Genomic DNA, 21,150 nt, shown 5'->3' on the forward strand with positions numbered 1-21,150 from the left:
AAGAAGAGCTCTGTCTCCTATTACACCCTTCCACTCCCAGCACCCCCTGCCCTAGTATTGTGGGGATTAGCACTTAGTCCATTTTAGTCATGGGGACACTCAGCTGCAGGAGAGACAGGACCTGAACAGATTTACCTAGTTTGCAGTGGGACTGGCACCAGAATCCAGGACTCCGTAGGTGTGTCCATTTTCCCATTGCACCTCCACGATGTGATGATGATCAACACAACAGAAAGAACACGATTAGAGCATGCAAGTGCCATGGAAAAAGCTATAGTGCCACAGGTTTTCCTTTTGTGGTAAATGATGAATGAGGTCATTTGATTCGCTTCCCACTCTGCCTCTAATCCAACTGTGAAGTGAGTTCTGGGCCCAGTTACACCCTTGCATCAGAGAGAAGCATGTCACAGGAGCGTTAAGTGGAGGGCTTCATTTAACAGCTACAGCTATGGTTCAGGTCTTTGTCAGAACTCAACGGGAATGGCAACCACACAAAAACATGAAAACCTAAAAGATATTTCATTTTATATAACATAAATGTCTCTCTCTAAATATGTCTTTCTGAAGAGAAACCTTCATTGCAAACATAACCATATTTGGAGCTGAAATGGAACAAGCCTTTGGTGAGCCAATGAGAGACCAGGTCACACGGACACATTTGACAGAAGGCCTTCCAAATGTGAGTACTGACACAAAGAAGGTCAACCAAAACCAGATAAGGGGAAAGTCAAGTGCATCTACACCAGCAAACCATTGATACTAGCTGTGGTCAAAAATTGTATTTGGCACATTTATTACATCAGTTGACGTTGACTTTTTATATAAGATACATATATTTATTTAAGCTATCAGTTACTTGTTGTTGTGTGGCAATATCAGAGCATAATGGTTTACAACAACATCCATTTCTTTGGTCATGATTCTGTGATTTGGGCTGGGCCCAGCTTGGGGATCCTTGGATGATCTCCCCTGCCCCACACACATGCAGTCATGGGGACTCCCTGAGGTGTGTGTTCCACACAGCCTCACTCACATGCCTGGCAGTAACTGCTGGCTGTCAGCTAGGTGCCTTGGTTTGCCTTCATGTGGCCTCCAGGACACTAAGCTAGGCTTAGCAGAAGGCTTCCCCAGTAATCATAATGGCAGTAGGCAGGACTCCTAAGATCTAGTGTTGCAAGTGTCAGAAAGGACTTTTCAGAAATCATCGGGCCCCCTGGAGGTTCTTTGTGGACATCTGTGGATGTTGGGCTTGATTCTTTGAGTCACATTTAATGAATGCTAACAGTGCAGAAATGAAATCACACCAAGGTCAAGTGTATTTATAGGAAATGTTAATAAATTAACAATGCCCAGGAGGTTCCCTGGGCCACCAGATCACCCTGGTCTTGGTGCGTTATTCAGAGTAAAGCCTCCTCTGTGCGTCTGTAGTTGAACATTTATGTGACAGTCTAGTTGCCCCCCAGAAAATGTAGATTTCAATGATTGTATCAGTGGAGTTCTTTCTCATCAACTGACTTCAGGAGAAGTTATAAATTTTTCTTAAATATTTTGTTTATTTATGAGACACAGAGAGAGAATGGCAGAGACATAGGCAGAGGAAGAACCAGGCTCCCCGTGGGGAGTTCGATGCAGGACTCGATCCCAGGACCCCAGGATCATACCCTGTGCTGAAAGCAGGTGCTTATAGTTTATAACTAAACTATAAATTTAGTTATAAACTACTAAAATATAAACAACACTTTCATCTTACCTCATAATATGTTCTGTGTAAGACTTCTCTGAAAAGAGGCCTGCTGCTAGCGACAAAGAAAAACAGATCAGGTTAAAAGAAGCCCAGGTCTAGCCAGGCTAGACCCTTCTCTTAGCTCAAGATCATATTGCAATTAAAATCATTTGGATGGCTTTCTTTTCTATTCTTAAAACTCTCCAAGATGCTGATTTTATAACTCCCCTCAGTCACCCATTCTTGAGTCTCACCACCTGTTTTCAGTTTGGAGTTTTATTTTTACTTGTTAGTACATATTCCTTCTTGTCTGCTGTGCCCACTTCCTCTGCATCATCTTTCAGGGCCACAAAAAGCAAGTAGTTATTTCACATGATCTCTAACCATATAGTGTTACAGGTGTGATAAAAGACACTGTCCCATCACATACCTGACTTCTCTGGGGCAAATGCCAGTTAAGTTCTCATCATTAAAAAACTCTGTGTACTAGCCATTGGCCTGCTTGTTCCAAGCAATATTGGTACCACATTTCAGTATAATAAAATCCACACCACTCTGTCAAAGAGAAGATTTAAGGATTGCCGGCTTTTGGGTGCCTGGGTGGCTCGTTAATTAAGCATCCAACTCTTGATTTCGGCTCAGGTCAGGATCTCAGGGTCCTGGGATCAAGCCCCGACTTGGGCTCTGCTTTCAGTGAGGACTCTGCTTGGGGATTCTCTTTCTCCCTCCCCCCTATCCTCTGGCCCTATGCTTGCACACAGGCACTCCTTGTCTCTCAAATAAATAAAAGGATTTCCCACATTTAAAATCATGAAATGAAATTGCACTGGACATAATAGAAAGATTATATGATTTTTTTTAATTAGACTACCAAACTTTGAAACAACTGTAACTAGAGATGCCAGATAACATAAACAAGAGAATCTGAAATCCTTTGGGATACTATCTAAACATGTCTAGTCTGAACCTCTGGATTCAGGCAAACTTTTACCAAACCATGAAAAATCAATCTGGGGAGCAGAAAGGCTTAGAGCTCTTTTTAAAAACTGCATTTGCGGATGGCTAGGTGGCTTAGTGGTTGAGTATCTGCCTTTGGCTCAGGGCGTGATCCCGAGGTCCCAGGATCGAGTCCCGCACCAGGCTCCCTGAATGGAGTCTGCTTCTCCCTCTGCCTACGTCTGTGTCTCTCATTAATAATAATAATAATAAACCCTATTTGCCTGTGTAGCTGACTTGGGGGAAAGGAGAAGGGCTAGACCAAACAAAGATCAAATGGAATTTGCAGATTTAATTTGCCTGTGTCCTGGGAAATTTCAGTCAAGGTGCAAATCATTTAGCATGGTTTGATTACATGTATATGGGAGTAATCAAAACAAAACCTAGACAGAAATGGGTTGAAGAGATTATTTGGTGGGGGAAGTAGAATGGTGAGCCTCATTATGTCAGTAGATTATGCATGCCTGAACAAATGATGCCAAAGCTCCAGAGCCATCTCCAGTGGCCTGGCAGACTCCAGTAAAAATGCCAGTCTAAAAAAAAAAAAAAATGCCAGTCTAGTTGGGACACCGGGTTGGAAGGGGTGAATCTGTAGAAGGGGCCCTGGCACCTCCTGATCTCCTGCATATCCCAATTGTATAGATATTTAAGGAATAAATAGGAGGATTGCTGGTTTCTTTTCTAATCAGGAACAGAATTTCTCTAACATCTTCAGTTTCCACATTCCCAACTTTGGTTGACTGTACATAAGCTTAGGGAAAATGGGGCTTTGTTATCTTCAGGAAGCCCAGATATAGTTTTAGACCCCAGGGAGGGAGGGATATCACAGGTCTCCTTTGGAGATACTTGTAGCCAGCTTATTCAGTATACAACAGACACGGTTTTGCATTTCCTCTCCTGGTGTCAGAATATTGAAGTGCCTGCATCTGGTGCTCTGTCCTTCCATTATCCCCAGTTGCCAGATTTAGAATTTAGCCAAGAAAGTGCACGTGTTGCTGAAATGCAAAAAGCTGAAATGCAAACACCATAGCTCTTCCCTGATGCCTCAACTTGCTCAGAGAAGGGAAAGCAAATCCCTGGGCCTGGGTGATTAATAGTTTACTGATCCTCCCTGCAACCCCTCCAGGAGAGCCCATCAGTCAGCAACAGTCTTGGATATGCTAAGGCAGGAAGGGGGTAGGTGACAAGCCTAAAGGCACACAGGCCAGCCCTGTAATGGTTGGGGAAGAAAAGAGGCCGACTTTCTCCTGAAAGTATAGAGACTTTGCTTTCTTCTTTCTGATATTTTAAATGTATATTGTCAATTGAGGAGGTGGCATGTTGTGTTGGGTTTTGTTGGGTTTCTGTTTGTTTTGCCTTAAAAATGCCCAGGGATTTATTATTAGGAGCAAGAAGGTAACACTTTTGGGTTTTTTGCATTGACCAGTTTTGATCATTGGTAGTTTCATTTTTTCAAAGATGCCTCCTGCTCCTTTTGTTAAACACTCAGCATGCACATATCAGATCATCCAGTCCAGCCACAGTCTATTTAAGTATCATTTGCTATCTCTCTTTCCTCAACTGATCCCAGGAGAGGAGGGTGCCACTGGCAATAGAACACCAGAATTATATAAACCATCCAACTGGATGGAAGAAGAATTGCAAACAAACAGATGGACGTGCCATCATGGTGGCTCACGAAGATGTGAGTCCAGGCTCTTTTTAGCTTCCAATTCTCACATACCACCTACCACCTCTTTCTCTCTGCAGGCCAGTAAGTGCACAGTGATCGGAGGCTCTGGATTCCTGGGGCAGCACATGGTGGAGCAGTTGCTGGCGAGAGGCTACACTGTCAATGTATTTGATATGCGGCAAGGGTTTGATAATCCCCGGGTGCAGTTCTTCCTGGGTGACCTCTGCAGCCAACAGGTAAGGGACTACTCAGCCTTGCCAATTTTCCACAGGCCCCCAAAAGGAAACTACCAGGCTTCTACAGCTCAGAGGTCAGCCACAGTGTTTCAACAAAATTTTTTAATATATATTTTTTATTTATTCGTGAGAGACACAGACAGAGGGAGAAGCAGGGAGCCTGGTGTGGGACTCAATCCCAGGGTCCTGGAATCAGGACCCAAGCCAAAGGCAGACGTCCAACTACTGAGCCACCCAGGTGCCCCTCAAAAAAAATTATTTTTGAAGAATTTTATTTTTTTTATTTTTATTTTTTTTATTTTTTATTTTTTTGAAGAATTTTTAAAGTTACAGGAAAGAATTTATACCACATTGGGTCAGTACAACTCCACTCTGCCCTGGTATTGCAAAAGTGGCCATGGTCAGTACAGATATGGGTGGGCATGGCTGTGTGCCAACAAAACTTTATTTGCAAAGTTGTCCACAGGCTATAATGTGCTTACTACCAGAATATTCAGTTGACCTTGGAACGACATGGGTTCGGCACAGAGCCCCCTGGAGTTGAAAAGTCTGTGCATGACTTTTGATTCCCTGAAAGCTTGACTACTCATAGCCTACTGTTGACCACAAGCCTTTCTGAAAACATAAAGTCAATTAACACACATTTTGTATGTTGTATGTATTATATACTAGATCCTTATAATAAAGTCAGCTATAGAAAAGAAAATGTTATTAAGAAAGCCATAAAGAATGGAATTTAAGCAAAAACTTGAAAACCATAAGGAAGAGAAAATACATTCATGGTACTGTGCTGTATTTATCTAAAAACCGCATATAAGTGGACCCATGCAGTTCAAAGCCAGGTTGTTCAAGGGTCACCTGTATGCCCAAAAGTACAACTGCTGGGTTTTAGGGTTTAAAGATTTTATTTATTTATTCATGAGAGACGGGGGGAGAGAGAGAGAGAGAGGGAGAGAGGGAGGCAGAGACACAGGCAGAGGGAGAAGCAGGCCCCATGAAGGGAGCCTGACATGGGACTCGATCCCGAGTCTCTGGATCACACCCTGGGCTGAAGGCGGCGCTAAACTGCTGAGCCACCCGGGCTGCCCAGGTTTTTGTTTGTTTGTTTGTTTTGTTTTGTTTTGTTTTGTTTTTATTTATTTATTTATTTATTTTTTATTGGTGTTCAATTTACTAACATACAGAATAACCCCCAGTGCCCGTCACCCATTCACTCCCACCCCCCGCCCTCCTCCCCTTCTACCACCCCTAGTTCGTTTCCCAGAGTTAGCAGTCTTTACGTTCTGTCTCCCTTTCTGATATTTCCCACACATTTGTTTTGTTTTGTTTTTAATTGAGATTTGCTTCACAGTCTGTAAATGTAACATTTTAAAAATACACAATTTAGTGGTTGTTAATATATTCACAAAGTTGCGTGACCATCACCTCTATCTCATTCCAGAATGTTTTTGTCATCCCAAAAGAAAATCCTAGCTCCTTTAGCAGTTGTTCCTCTTTTCATCTTCTCCCCTCCCAGCCCTTGGCAACCAGTCATTTCCTGTGTCTACGGACGGGTCTATCTGGATATTTCATAGAAGTGGAACCATGTAATATCTGTGGTTTTATCAATGGGTTCTTTCCCTGAGCATCATGTCTGTAAGCTTTACCTGTGTCACGGGGTATGACCATTTTGGGTTTTGTTAGACAGTGCCGAATTTGCTCAGCGAAGCCGCTAGGTCAGTTTGCCATTCACGCCAGCAGTGGAGTGGGTAGGACCACCGCTGTTGTATGTCCTGGCTAATACTCAATGCAGTAGACTGTTCGGTGTTGCATTCCAAAGAGGGTGCAGTGGGACCTTGCTGAGGCTCAGTCACGTGCCCTCCCTATGCGGGACGCCAGGCCCAGTGCTCTCTCTCGGTCCTCTGTGAAGTGGCTGTCGGTGGCCTTTGTCCATTTGTCTGTGCCTTACCTTGATTTTCTTACAGATTTGTAGTTCCTTTCTTTTTTTTTTTTTTTTAAAGATTTTTATTTATTTATTCATGATAGTCACAGAGAGAGAGAGAGGCAGAGACACAGGCAGAGGGAGAAGCAGGCTCCATGCGCCGGGAGCCCGATGTGGGATTCGATCCCGGGTCTCCAGGATCGCGCCCTGGGCTGAAGGCAGGCGCCAAACCGCTGCGCCACCCAGGGATTCCCCTTGTAGTTCCTTTCTATCTGCAGGGCTTTATTACAGATAGCTTCCCTCAGCCCATCTGCTTTGGCATCTTTTGCCGTGGTTTTGTTACTTTGACTTTTAAGGACACAGCTTCCCCCACAGGCTGTTTTCTCTCCCACACCACCCACGCCTCTGAGCCTGGAGACAGGGTAGACATGTTCCCTGTTTGTCCTTGCCACTGCCTTGCTGCCCTAAGATCTCTCTGGCCATGCAGGTGATGCCGGCAGGCTGGGCATACCCCAGTGCCTGCCCTTGTGACCATCACCCCGAGCCACCTGCTCCCTTTCCCGGGGGGCTCCATCTCATTTCTTAGTGATTTAGGTTCCTGGCCAAGGTCAGCTTCATCATAATTATTGATGAGTTCAGTATTCACCCACGTGACCCTGCCAGTACCTTCAGCTCACCTCTTCTTGGCCTCCTCTCACTCTTCTTGGCCTCCTAGCCTGTTGGCATCCCCTGCCCCAGAGCCTGTTCTCACTGGTAAATGTGTCCTCTCCATGTTCTCACTTGCAGGCGCACCACTCTGAGCACCACCTCCTGTCTTTCTAGTGCTGGCCCACTACTGCCTGCACTGTACCAGTTCTTAAACCACACCCAGACATCTGGCTCTTTGCCACTGTCTCTCACCCCATTTGTGTCCTCACTGCCTTTGAGTCCATGACTGACTTGCTCCCTTGTGTGATACTTATCCCCCTTGCCCCTTTCTTCTTGTCTCCATCAGGCAGGGTTCTCCAGAGAAACAACCAGTAAGGTGTGTGTGTGTGTGTGTGTGTGTGTGTGTGTGTGTGTGTGTGTGTAGATGGAGAGGAAGAGGGAGAGAGAGGCAGAGAGAGGGAGAGGATGAGATCTGATTGAAGAAGTGGGCTTGTGTGATTGCAGGGCTTGCAAGACTGAAGTTTACAGGATAGGCCAGCAGGCTAGAGACTCGGTCAGGAGCTGATGCTGCAGTTCCAAGGCAGGAGTTTTCCTTACAGCAACCTCCCAGTTTAATCTTAAAGGGCTTTCAAGTGATTAGAGGAAGCCCACCCAGAGTATAGAGGATAATCTCCTGGACTTAAAGTCAGCTGATTATAGACGCCAACCACAGCTCTAAGATAGCTTTACAGCAGCACCCAGACCAGTGTTCCATGGAATAACAACCCTGGAGCCTCACCAAGTGCACACCTCAACTTCTCCATCAGGCTGTGTGTCCTAGGTATAACCCCATCCCTGCTTAAATCAGATCCTCCCTCCTCCCTGGGAGCTTCTGGGCAGCTGAATGGGGCAGGAAAAGAAAATACAAGGGGTTTTTGCCTCTTTCGGCAAGACCACGGCCTCCAAGCCGGCTCCGTGGTACCTCCTGGCACCATATCTGCAGACCTGCCTGTGACCACATTTGTGCTCTGCAGGTGCCTCATCCATGCAAATGCTCCCAGTGCCACCTGGAGCCCCTGTCTTCCTACTCAGTGATTCCGCTGGGGATTCTGGCCTTTTTCTCCCATATCAGCAATTGCACCTTCTCTACCCAGTCATAGCCAACGGCACATAGACATGTTGCAGGATCACCCATCTTAAGAAAGCAAAATGCCCTGATGTGAGGTCCCACCCCAGCTATTGTCCCCTTCTCTTTGCTGTCATAGGAGGGCTCAAAGAGCCATTTGCACTTGCCACCTCTGATCGCTTCATTCCATTGTCTCTCCCAAATACTCCAGCAAGGTTGTCAACAACAGCCCGGACACAGCCACCAGGGACCTGGAGGTGACCAGATCCAGTGGTCAAGCGTAGGACACTGACTTGCCCATTTCTCCTCCTGCCATTCTGTCTCTGTATCTCTATAATTTCTAAATGTGGCAGGCTCCAGAGCTTATTGCTTAGATCTCTTTTCTTCTCTGAGCACACTCAGTGTCCAAGCGAACCCGCTCCTCCCCCCTCCTGCCCCGCTCCCCTGGCTCACAGACAAAATACAATCTAGAGGCCGACAAGCTCCCAGCTTGAGATCTGCAGCCTATAGCTCTCCTGGATTCGTATCTGTCCAGCTGCCTGCAGGACATCTCTGTTGGGATACATAATAGACATTTTGGAATTGCCATATTCAAAATTCAGCTTCTGGTTCCCTGCTGCAAGTCCCCTCCCCTGCTACAGCAAACCTACTAAAGTCCTGTCTATCTCAATAAATGGCCCACTCTGTTCTTCCAATAGCTTTGGCCAAAAACATTAGATTTACCCTTGATTCCCTTCTCTTATACCCTCCATCTCATTCATCAGCAGATTTTGTTGACTGCACTCTCCGAATAGATCCCCAGTTCAGCAGCTTCTCGCTCCTTCATTTGTCACCATGCTATGCTGGTCCAGGCCACCCCCTTTTAATGCATGAGTCAAATCATGACACCCCTCTGTTCATAAGCCTCCAGTGCTCCAGTTCTGTTTGGAGCAAACATACAGGCCCTTATCATCACCTTTGAGGCCCTACAGGATCTGGCCTCACCCTCACCTATATTCTCTCATTGCTCTGCTCCAGGCATGCTGGCCTCTTTACTACTCCTCAGACTCGTGAACTGACTTTCTGCCTCCAGACCTTTGTATTCACTGCTCTTTCTGCCAGGAATGCTCTTTGGGAACCACAGAGATTGCTCCCTAAATGTGTTTGAGTCACTAACCAACTTATGCTAAGCAGCAAGCCCCTCCAGGTCTCCTTTGTTCGATGTAGGTTTCTATATATAGCACTTGGTACTAACTGTACTCTGTATCTACTCGTTTATCTGCCCGCTGCCCCCAGAGAAGGTAAGCTCCCTGAAGGCAGGAATATTCCTTTTGATCACCACTGAGACCCCTCAAAGAATATGAGGCTCCTTAGCAAATTTCAACTTCCCTCCAAACTGCTCCTCCAAATCCCTACTAACTCCCGTGATACTGCTGCTAGTATTTATTTACAGATTTTTTTTTTAATTTTTTTATTTATTTATGATAGTCACAGAGAGAGAGAGGCGCAGAGACACAGGCAGAGGGAGAAGCAGGCTCCATGCACCGGGAGCCCGATGTGGGATTCGATCCCGGGTCTCCAGGATCGCGCCCTGGGCCAAAGGCAGGCGCCAAACCGCTGCGCCACCCAGGGATCCCTATTTACAGATTTTTTTAAAGAAATCAGGTGAAATATTTTTAAAAAGATTTTATGTATTTATTCATGAGAGACAAGCAGAGAGAGAGGCAGAGACATAGGCAGAGGGAGAAGCACGCTCCTCGCAGGGAGCCCAATGCAGGACTCCCTCCCGGACCCTGGGATCACAACCTGAGCCAAATGTAGACGCTCAACCACTGAGCCACCCAGACGTCCCAAATTTTTGTTTATTTTTTTAAGGTTTTATTTATTTAAGGAAGAGAGTGAGCAAGTAAGAGAGACAGCATGAGCTGGGGAGGGGCAGAGGGAGAAACAGACTCCTCGCTGAGCAGGAAGCCCAATGCGGGGCTCGATCCCAGGACCCCAAGGTCATGAGCTGAGCCTAAGGCAGACTTAACTGACTGAGCCACCTGGGCACACCCAAATTTTGTTTAACACAAACTTAAAGTGAGACCCACTACCCTACTGTGTCATTCTTAGGTACCAGCAGGGAGAAGGAGAGTTTGCCAGAGCAACCTGATAAAGACAGGCGTGGGCAAGGCCCAGATTGCAATGATGGATCATGAAGTCCAAGCCAAGGAGGACCTGAGGAGGGTGAAGGACATGTAGAAGTGGGTTTGAGGGCAGCCTGGTGGCTCAGTGGTTTAGCACTTGCCTTCAGCCCAGGACATGATCCTGGAGATCCAGGATCAAGTCCCACGTCGGGCTCTTTGCATGGAGCCTGCTTCTCCCTCTGCCTGTGTCTCTGCCTCTCTCTCTGTGTCTCTCATGAATAAATAAATAAAACCTTTTTCAAAAAAAGAAGTGGGTTTGAAAGTCACTACTTAGATTTTGTGCCATATTCCTGAATTCGTTCACCAGTACTTCTTGTTTCCCATTTCTTTCTTCCAGCTTCCTTCCTCTTCTTCCGGAAGCATTTCCTTTAGCATCCCCCACTGAATATCTGGGCACTAAACTTTCCGAGTCCTCATATGCCTAAGACTGTCTTTCTCTCACCCTCTCTCATAAATGCTTATTTGCTGGGGGTGGAACTTTAGGTTCATAATTGGTCCTCCTGACGCTCCATCTGACCATCATTCTTTTGGGGGTCAGCTGGGTTTTCCTCTCATGCCTTTTAGGTTTTTCTTTCTTATCCTGTCTGTTCTGTAGAGAATTTGTCTAGGAGGTTTTTCTGTGTTTTTGTTTTGTGTTTAAAATCTACTCAACAGGGATCCCTGGGTGGCGCAGCGGTTTGGCGCCTGCCTTTGGCCCAGGGCGCGATCCTGGAGACCCGGGATCGAATCCCACGTCGGGCTTCCGATGCATGGAGCCTGCTTCTCTCTCTGCCTGTGTCTCTGCCCCTCTCTCTCTCTGTGACTATCATGAATAAATAAATAAAATCTTAAAAAAAAAATCTACTCAACAACTAGTAGGCCTTTGGAACCTGAGGACTCATGCCTTTCACTTCTGGAAAATTCTTCAAGTATTGACTCTGCCTCCATTCTCTCTTTTCCTTCTTTCTGGAAGCCTTACCAGACATATGGTAGAGTCTGTCATTATAATGTACATGTCTGTTAGTTTTTCCTTCATGTGTTCTTTCACTTTCTGTCTTCATAACATTTTATAGATTTCCTCTGTTTCATATCCACTTACAGACACTCTTGTTTCACCATATTCCCACCCACCCTCAGATTATTTTGAAGCTAATCCTAAACACCATTATCATTTTTTCTGCAAATATTTCAGTGTTTGTCTCCAAAAGATAAGCCTTTTTTAAAGATATATTTTTTGATTTTAGCGCATGAGGTGGGGGAGAAGCAGAGCTAGAGGGACAGAATCTCAAGCAGAGTCCATGCTGAGCATAGAGCCTAACGTGGGGCTTCATCTCATGACCCTGAGGTCAGACCTGAGCCAAAATCCAGAGTTGAATGCTTAACCGACAGTAGCACCCAGGTGCCCTCACCTTTATTTTTAAGATTTAAAGGAGCCTTTTTTTATTTTTTTAAAAGATTTTATTTATTTGTTCATGAGACACGGAGAGAGAGAGGCAGAGACATAGGCAGAGGGAGAAGTAGGCTCCCCACGAGGAGCCCAATGCGAGACTCAATCCCAGGACCCCAGGATCACGCCCTGAGCCGAAGGCAGACACTGAACCGCTGAGCCACCCAGGTGTCCCAAAGGGAGCCTTAAAAAAAAAGATTTATTTATTTATTTATTTATTTATTTATTTATTTATTTATTTGACAGAGAGAGCACAAGCAGGGGAAGCATGAGAGAAAGAAGCAGGTTCCCTGTTGAGCAGGGAGCCCAATGTGGGTCTCTATCCCAGGACCCTGGGATTACAACTGAGCTGAAGGCAGACGCTTCACTGACTGAGCCACCCAGGCCCCCCCGCCAAAAGGAGCCTTTTTAAAGACACAGCTCCATGACCACACCTAAAACATACTGACAATTCCTTTATTTCCAGCCTGTGTTCAAATATCCATGAATGTCTTATAAGTATTTTTGTGTAGATTTCTTTTCAAATAAGGAACCAAAAAGATTAAGACATTGAAATTAGTTAAACTAGGTCTCTTGTATAAAAGTTCCCCTTCACATTTTGTTTGTTGAATAATGTTTATTTAAAACTATATTTATTGTCCCATAGCATTTCCCATGGAGTGAATTTAGCAGATTGTACCCCCACGGACTTGTGTGACATGTCCCTCTGTCCTTTAGTGTTTCCTATAAGCAGGAAGACCTAGGACTGTGCCTGTTCAGGATAGCATAGTATAGAAAAAGGGACTATAGATAGCTCAGTAATAATTTTTCTATTGATTATATGTCAAAGTGATAATATTTTGGATAATACTATGTTCAATAGCATACATTACAGTTATTTTCATCTGTTTCATTTGACTTTTTTGATGTGGGTACTACTAAATTTACAATCAAGTTTGTGCCTGGACTATACTTCTAGTGGACTAAAAGCTGGATCTGATTCCAGTTCAGCTGTTTTCTCTGGGGGTACTGATAGCAATCAGCACATCTAATGCTCAGAAACCAGGGCTCCCATTCAGGACTCTGAGCAGGGGTAGCACAAGTGAGCCTGAGACATTGTCTTAGGACAAAATTAAGAAAGTGCTCAGAGGCACCTGGGTGGCTCAGTCCATTAGGCATCCAACTCTTGATCTTAGCTCAGGTCTCAATCTCAGGGTCATGATTTCAGGCTTCACACTGGGCTCCACTCTGAACGTGGAGCCCACTTGAAAAAAAAAAGAAAAGAAAGTGTTCATATTCCAATGGGAATATGTCAAAAGGATATAGGAACGTCAAGAATCCCCACTGGCCAAATTTGGGGTATTTTAAGCCTTGCAAAAGACAATAGTAGTGGATTGTAATGCATTGAATAAAGTAAGAATCCATGTGTCCAAGATGCCTGGGTGGCTCAGTAGTTCAGTATCTGCCTTTGGCGCAGGTCGTGATCCTGAGGTCCTGGGATCGAATCCCACATCAGGCTCCCTGCATGGAGCCTGCTTCTCCCTCTGCCTGTGTCTCTGCCTCTCTCTGTGTCTCTCATGAATAAATAAATCTTTTAAAAATCTTAAAAGAATCCATGTGTCCACGGAAATGCTAGAAAGAAAAATTAGTATAGAAGAAGGGGAACATTACCGAGAAATGGCAACTAATAGAAATAAAAAGAATGCTGGAATTAGGATTTAACATTTTACAACCAATATGTTAATAAGTGTTCCAGGCAAGAATCATAATTGAATGTTCCAGATTCAAAGAGACGAAAGAGATAGGAGGACTAAGTACAATAGGATCTATGATTGGATCCTGGATCCCAATATAAAAATGCCTTTAAAGGACATTATTGGGACAATGGGGGAAATTTGTATATAGACTAATTATATAATAAGAGTGTCCTATCCTGTTACATTTCTTGCGTGTGATCATTCTTTAGCGGTATTTGGGAGGAAGTCTTTTGTTGTTAGAAGAGTTTAGAGGCAAAGTGGCACATTGTCTGCAACTTATTCTCGAATGGTTTCAGGAAAAAAAATCATGTGTCTATATGTACACAAAGAAAATTAATGGCAAAATATTATCAGTGAATCTAAGCACATAATTCATGATTGTCTTTCTTTTGGTATTATTAGTCTATTGATGATCGTTCCTAGATCTTATTACCTAATGAGCGTTTTGTAAAATGGAGACACGCTGTCATTCTCTCTGTTTCTGAATTCAGTTCTTTGTACCTTATGCAGATTAAATGCTTGACCATTTCCCTTATTAGTTTACAGCAGGAATTCTTATTCTTACTGATGATCAAATTGTCCCTTCTTTGGCCAGTGAGAGCCTCTTCAAGTTGACTCTTGAGTCCTTTTAACAGGACCCCAGGAGTCTAGGCTAGCTTCTTTACTTTCTGGTTTGACAAGATGTTCCTGGCTCTTCTTGTCTACTTCCTGCCCCATATCTGCAATCAGCCATTGCTCCCAGGAGCTCTGGTTCCTTTTAGCAGCAAATTAAATGTACTTGTTTTCATTCCCTTTCAGCTTGCTGTTCTGTATCTATTTTTACAGAAAGGAATACTCTTGTGTGTTGGCTATTTGTACTGTCTTTCATGGTGTGGGACTTTTTCATATGATTCATAATTTGTATCTCTTGAGCTCATTTTCCCCAGGAGTTTTACTCCCAGGTGCCCTGAATTGCCATGCACCGCCACCCTCATGGTACACAGAGGTACAGATACTGTCTTTGTCTGGATCCCACAGGCTTCATATGTGCTAGACCCAGTTTTTATTGGGAGCCAGTCAATGGGGAGGGGCAATTCAAGGGACATCATGGTTTCCATCCTAGGTACTTCTGTATTGTTTGAATCTTTTACAGTGAGATGTATTTTCATGTTAATTATAGAATTATAAAAGGGCAGGACACCTACATGCCACAGATTGAAAAGTGGGAATGTGAGGAGGCTGTTTACTTATCTAAAGCGGGAGTGATTTTTTTTTTGTCTTTGTTTGCTTTTCCAGGATCTCTACCCAGCTCTGAAAGGTGTAAGCACAGTTTTCCACTGTGCATCACCCCCACCATCCAGTAACAACAAGGAACTCTTTTATAGAGTGAATTACATTGGCACCAAGAATGTCATTGAAACTTGCAAAGAGGCTGGGGTTCAGGTAAGGGGAAAGCTGGAGTGAATGCTGTCAGGAACATGTCATGGCCCTTTCTAAGTGTGTGGGAGCCAGGGTTCTTCTTGTTCTCTTCCTGGGCCAAGCCAGGCTTGCATCCTAAAGTGTTGTGAAGATTCTAGAAACTGAATCCTAGGAGCTGCTAGGCCAGTTTGAGCTGCATCTCAATAGACCATCTAGGACCCTAAGGCTTATTATTAGTCTTTGGTTAAAGAGCCATAAAATCAATATTACTTTCATTTTTTATTGTGGTTAAGTAAATGTCATAAAATTGACCATTTTAACCATTTTTTTTATTAACAGTTCAGTGGCATCAAGTACATTCCGATTGCTGTGCAAACATCCCTACCATCTCCTGAACTTTCACCTTCCCAAACTGAAACTTTATCCCCATTAAGCAACAGCTCCCCACCCCTCCTCTCCAAGCCCTTGGCACCCACCATTCTCCATTCTGTTTCCATGAATCTAGAGATGTTAAAGAACTGGACTCATGGTATCTGCTTTTATATCTAGCTTCTTTCACTCAACATGATGTCTTCTAGGTTCATCCATGTTGTAGCATGTGTCTGAATTTCCTTCTTTTTAACCACTGAATAACATTCCATTGTGTGGACAGACCACATTTTATCTAGCAATTCATGCATCAGTGGACTCTCGGGCGGTTTCCACTTTTGAGTATTGTGAATCATGCTGCTAGGAACCTAGGTATATAAATATCAGCTCCAGCCTGTACTTTCAGTTCTTTGAGGTAAATACCCGGAAATGGAATTCCTGGGTCATACAGTAATTCTGTGTTTAACCTTTTAAGGAACTGCTGTACTGTTTTTCCAGCCCTTGCTTCTGTTTTCAAAGAATAAACTATTAACTTTTCGCTAATAGAGACCTGTTATAACTCAGACTTGAGATATAAATCTCCACCCTATCATAGCTTGCTGCTCTGTTATAAAGCTGGGTTCTCGGGATCACCCAGCATCATCAGCACTCATTCCTCACCAGCTTCGGGGCTCAGTGCCCTGGAAAGGAGGGATTATGTAATAGCGACCCCTTATGCTTTGCAAATGACAAGACACTTTGCCTCATGGTTGTCACCTGATTTGCTTCTCCATAGGTAATCAGGAGCTACAAATATCACTTGACAGGTGACAGAAGCAGATTTGGGAGGCTAAGTAATATCTCTTTGCTAATAAATGAAAGAAAGAGGTGGGATTCAAATCGAATTCTCTGATGTCAAATCCCAGACTCCTTAGTCTATAACGTGCTTGTATAACTAGAGCTCTGTCAATTGCATTGCTGCTGTTTGTTAAATGGAATAGGCTAGTTATCCAGAAAAGATTCAAGAATTACATAGCACCAATATAATCTTCACACCGTTTAGGTAACATTACCAGTAGAGTTGAAGTTTGTGGGTATCCATTCTCAAGGCCTTTGCTGTCCATAGGGAATCAGTGTTCTGAATTCGGGTTTATCACCGCCATTCGCTCCATGTACAGCCAATATAAGTTATCGGTTTGCATGTGAAAAACTTTATAGAAATGGTATATTGAGTATATCTTCCTGCAACTTGCTTTTTTCTCCCCCAGCATTGTTTTTGAGATTTATCCATCATATATATATATATATGTATATATATATATATATATACATATATATATATATATCCAGTATATTCACTGAGGTGGTGCAATAGCTTAGTGTGTTACAGTGGAGAAAGTGGCTCTTCATGGGGCACCTGGGTGGCTCAGTTGGTTGAGCAACTGACTCTTGATTTCAGCTCAGGTCGTGATCTCCGGGTCATGGGATCGAGCCCCACGTCAGGCTCCACACTCAGCAGAGAGTCTGCTTGGGATTCTCCCTCTGCCTCTGCCCCTCCCCCTAGCTAGTGCTCCCTCCCTCCCTCCCTCCCTCCCTCTCTCTCTCTTTCTCTCTCTCTCAAATAAAAAAAAGAAAAGAAAATGGCTTTTCCTATTATATTTAGGAAACCTTTCATAACCCTGAAATCAAAAGATTGTTTAATGTGGGGTTTTTCCCCAAAGGTTTAAACTGATCTTTTGTGCATTTAAATATTTAATCTGCCAGGAATTTATGTTTGTGTATGATCTGAGGTAGCAGTTAAATTTCTGTTGTTCAGCAGCATTTATTATGCGACACCCCCACCCCCCAACCAGGGCCCCAGCCAGCCAGCACATCTCAGGTGCTGCTGCCTCCTATGGGTCTGTCCCCAGCTCTGTCCTTCCCCCACTTGGCTCCCACTTGTCCCCATGCCACCAAGCTCCTCCTTCACTGAGCAAGCCTTAGGATGAATTTCAGTACCTGCTAGGACAAGTCACCCTCCAATCATGTTGTTCAGAATTTACTTGGCTATTCGTAGCCCTTTGCTCATCCACATAAATTTTAGAATCAGATTGTCCAGTTCTTGTTGGATTTGTTATTGTAGTTGCATCAGATTTAAAGGTAATTTGTGAAAGCATCAATACCTTACCACTGTTAAGTCTTTGTATCCATAAACACATAATCTCTCTCTCTTTAGTGCCTTTACTTTAGAAAGGTTTTTCACATCCTTTTTTTTTTTAATTTATCCCTATGTACTTAATTTTTGGTTATTGAAATAGTATCTTTCATATTATACTTTAAATTGCTAATGCAGACACAGTTGATTTTTGCATGTTGATTTTGTCCTCACCAGTTCTGCTGAACTCTAACTGTAGTATATTCCATATGTTCATAATGTTTTCCATGTCAACATTTCTAGCATCTGTGAATGGCCATAGTTTTATTTCTTCTTTTCAAATTATTCCTTGTGTGTCTTAACCCACCACACTTGCTAGGACTTCTAGTAAAATGATGAATAAAAGCGGTAAAGATACGGTTCGAGCTAATGGTGTTCAATGTTGGATGGGCTCCCTTTAACCAGAGGGCTAGAAGCTAGGACCCTCATAAGAAAGCATTTCCTTTCAAACAGCATGTTTCAAGTCGGCATGTGCCGCATGTGCTTGCAGACATGTGCTGACCTGCCAGGGTTGGTATCAGAATCACGAGGCATCTTTTTCAGACAGGTATCTCCCTCATAGTTTGTGCACTATCCTCCCTTGGGGAATCATTCCCATACTGAGATAATACAAATAAAGGAAGTCTGTTCCACCTCTCGGTAGTGATAGGAGAGAAAAAAAAAGTGAAATCCACTGTTTTAGAATGAAATAGAATGCATCTCAGAATCCGTGTAGCTACAAAAGATGGTGATCTGTGAATTATTTTAAGAAGGGCTGAAAAGCAAAGCCTCACAATAAATCATTTATACGGTGCCTTGCGTATGAGTGTTGCAAACAGGCACCATTTGATCTTCTTTCATGAATGAACATCGGATTGTTTTAATAAAGATCATTTCTTACTTGTATTTTTTTTAACCTTCCTTTCTCCTCTGCCAGAAACTCATTTTAACCAGCAGTGCCAGTGTCATCTTTGAGGGCGTCAACATCAAGAATGGAACTGAAGACCTGCCTTATGCCATGAAACCCATTGACTATTACACGGAGACAAAAATCTTACAGGAGAGAGTATGTACCTGAGAACTGGTTGAGTGACGAGCAAGTGCCATGAACATCTGGAGAGTTTAGATTTTTAAGAAAATCATTTACAAAGTTAGTGTTCTCAGGCTTGCCGACCTAACTTGGGAAGTAAAATTGTGGCTGAAATTCAATTTTAAAAAGAATAACTGTAGCTTAATGTGACCAGACTCGGCTCTGAGTACTGCCTAGGAACTGCCTCATTTAAACTTCACAATGACCCCACAAAGGTGGGTACTATTATCACCACCAGGTTAGAGATGCACAGAGATTCAGTTTCTTCCTGAGGCTGTGCAACTAGCAGGTGGCTGAACCCACACAGTCTAGCTCCAGGGCCGGCACTCAACCTCTGTGCCATGCAACATTACTCAGTTGCCACAGAAATCAGAGGTGATTTATGAAGATCCCAAGCACTCCGGCAGAACTTGGACTTAACATACAAGTATTTTCATTTGAACACACCTTCCTTGTGGCACTCTTGCCCCCCCTACCTTATTTAAATTAAACATGACAAGATCTTGCTTTATTTTAAGGAAAACTACTTGACAAGGTACTGGTTTCCACTTGGCAGACCAACTTTGCCAGGGAGCACCTGGTTTTAACAGTAGGCTGGGTTGAGTAACAGGCACTAAGCCTTTGGACTCCAGGGTTCCAGGGACCCTGATGGCAGCTAGCTCCAGGACTAACATCCAGGGAGAATATTACCATAAGGACATACCCACTTGCAGACCATGGATGCTCGTTGACCACCAGCAGCTTACCTTAGCAGGGGAAGCTGTGAGTCTACTTCTCCCAGGTGTTCACTGCACAGTCAAGCCCACTGAGGTTGCATTTCACAGCCAATACATATCGAACCGGAGCTTGGTGCTGGATTGGCATGAGTTCCTGAGCTGCCGGAGAGCCAGCTGTCTCCCATCTGTGTGCTATTACTCCAGGTCAGAAAGTCCCAGGAATCGTGTACAGGAAGACACAAGGGCCTCCCCAGTCCAGGCGTGGAAGCCTGGCCTTTTGTAAGCTGGAGGAGTCCTGTCTCCAGGTTCTGGCACCCTGCTCTTTGGAGCACAGAGAGCCTCACAGAGCTCCCACCTGACTTCGCCCAAGAAGCACTGAGGCTTTTGCGGGTCCCTGTGTACTCTTACCTAAGGCACTGGGATTCTCACCCCCTGTGCTCGGCAGCTGCAGGTGACAGCCATGGGGCCTCACTTTCATTAACTTTTGGGCACTCAAGTGGGAGTAAGCAAAGCCTCTAAAGGCCTGCAACAGTAACCCCCCTGGAGCCCCCTGTCAGCCACTGTTGGCACGCAACTCGCTGTTGGCTTTCAGATCTCTCAACTGGTAATAAAGTTAGTCAAGTAGCTTAAACTAACTGGGGCCAAAATGTGCACAAGAATTTTGCCACCATAGAATGGAAATCCTAGATGAGGTGATACAATAAGTCTACTTATCAAACACATACTTCCTGAAACAGTTGATGTGAGTCATCTCAGTCAGCGCACAGCCCCATCCAGCTAGGAACTGTAACGGTCCCCATTTTTCCCATTAACATAATAAATCATTCGGGATGTTTTGTTACCTTTGAGGCCCAACCTGTTAGTATTCTAAGCCCTCAAGTTCTCGTTTGTCCACTGAGCCACACAGAACACATCTAAAGACTTGTCCTGTTTCTCCCAGACCCTTTACCTTCTCGGTCTCTTCTTCCTGGCCCATTTGGGTTCATCAGAATCCCTTCCTAGGTGGTACCCCAAACTGAGCAGAACAGATCAGGAGTGGTAGAAATGAGCACATGGAGCTTAAGGCAGGAGGGGTGGGAGGCTCACGGCTAACTCAGCAACTGGAACCCTCCGATCTCTTCCATGAATAGCTGCCATGGCTCATCTTCCTCTGGCTGCATTCGTGCATTCTAGTCTTTGTACCCAAGTCCAGGCCTTTCTCTTTGATCATACTCTTGTTGTTTGTTTTTAAAGTAGGCTCCGTGCCCAATGTGGGGCTTGAATTCACAATCCTGAGATTAAGAGGCAGCCAGGCACCCTGATCACAGTGGTTTTGACCCAGCTGTCCTGTTTTCAAATTTGGGTGCTTTGGGTGGGTGGGCTCCCGAAGTAGCCCCAAATGATAGCAGAGCAGAGGGCAGCCTCTGTGTCCTCTGTGAGCAGTGCTGTGGACATGCCCCTTCTGCTCTCTTATAGGCAGTCTTGGACGCCAATGACCCCAAGCGGAACTTCTTAACCATGGCCATTCGCCCTCATGGCATCTTCGGCCCAAGGGACCCCCAGTTGGTCCCCATCCTCATTGAAGCAGCCAGGAAAGGCAAGATGAAGTTCATGATTGGGTAAGTTGGCCTACAGTTGGCCTTCTCCCTGACCCCCTGACAAGGCTCGGTGTTGTTTGGTTAGGTCTTTTCTAATGGCACCTGCTCTGCTGCCCTCTGTGTTGGTGTCCTGGGGCTGCCACAACAAATGACCACAAACTGAGGGGCTTAAGACAATAGAAATTAATTCTTTCCCAGTTTCGGAGGTGAGAAGTCT

General features: G+C 44.4%; 1 protein-coding gene across 4 annotated transcripts in view; it reads left to right on the plus strand.

Annotated features, from left to right (window-relative positions):
• The window catches only part of NSDHL (NAD(P) dependent steroid dehydrogenase-like), a 34,093-nt gene that overhangs the window by 9,862 nt on the left and 3,081 nt on the right, over positions 1–21,150 (plus strand). For all 4 annotated transcript variants that reach the window (XM_038588618.1, XM_038588616.1, XM_038588617.1 and 1 more), the window contains 5 exons: positions 568–679; positions 4,469–4,627; positions 14,907–15,053; positions 18,488–18,616; positions 20,812–20,954. In XM_038588618.1, coding sequence (XP_038444546.1) covers positions 608–679; positions 4,469–4,627; positions 14,907–15,053; positions 18,488–18,616; positions 20,812–20,954 — 650 coding nt within the window. In that variant the 5' untranslated portion in view covers positions 568–607. The remainder of the gene's footprint in view (positions 1–567; positions 680–4,468; positions 4,628–14,906; positions 15,054–18,487; positions 18,617–20,811; positions 20,955–21,150) is intronic.

The sequence above is a fragment of the Canis lupus genome, chromosome X, assembly GCF_011100685.1.
Source record: "Canis lupus familiaris isolate Mischka breed German Shepherd chromosome X, alternate assembly UU_Cfam_GSD_1.0, whole genome shotgun sequence".
In the NCBI taxonomy this organism is placed as follows: Eukaryota; Metazoa; Chordata; class Mammalia; order Carnivora; family Canidae; genus Canis; species Canis lupus.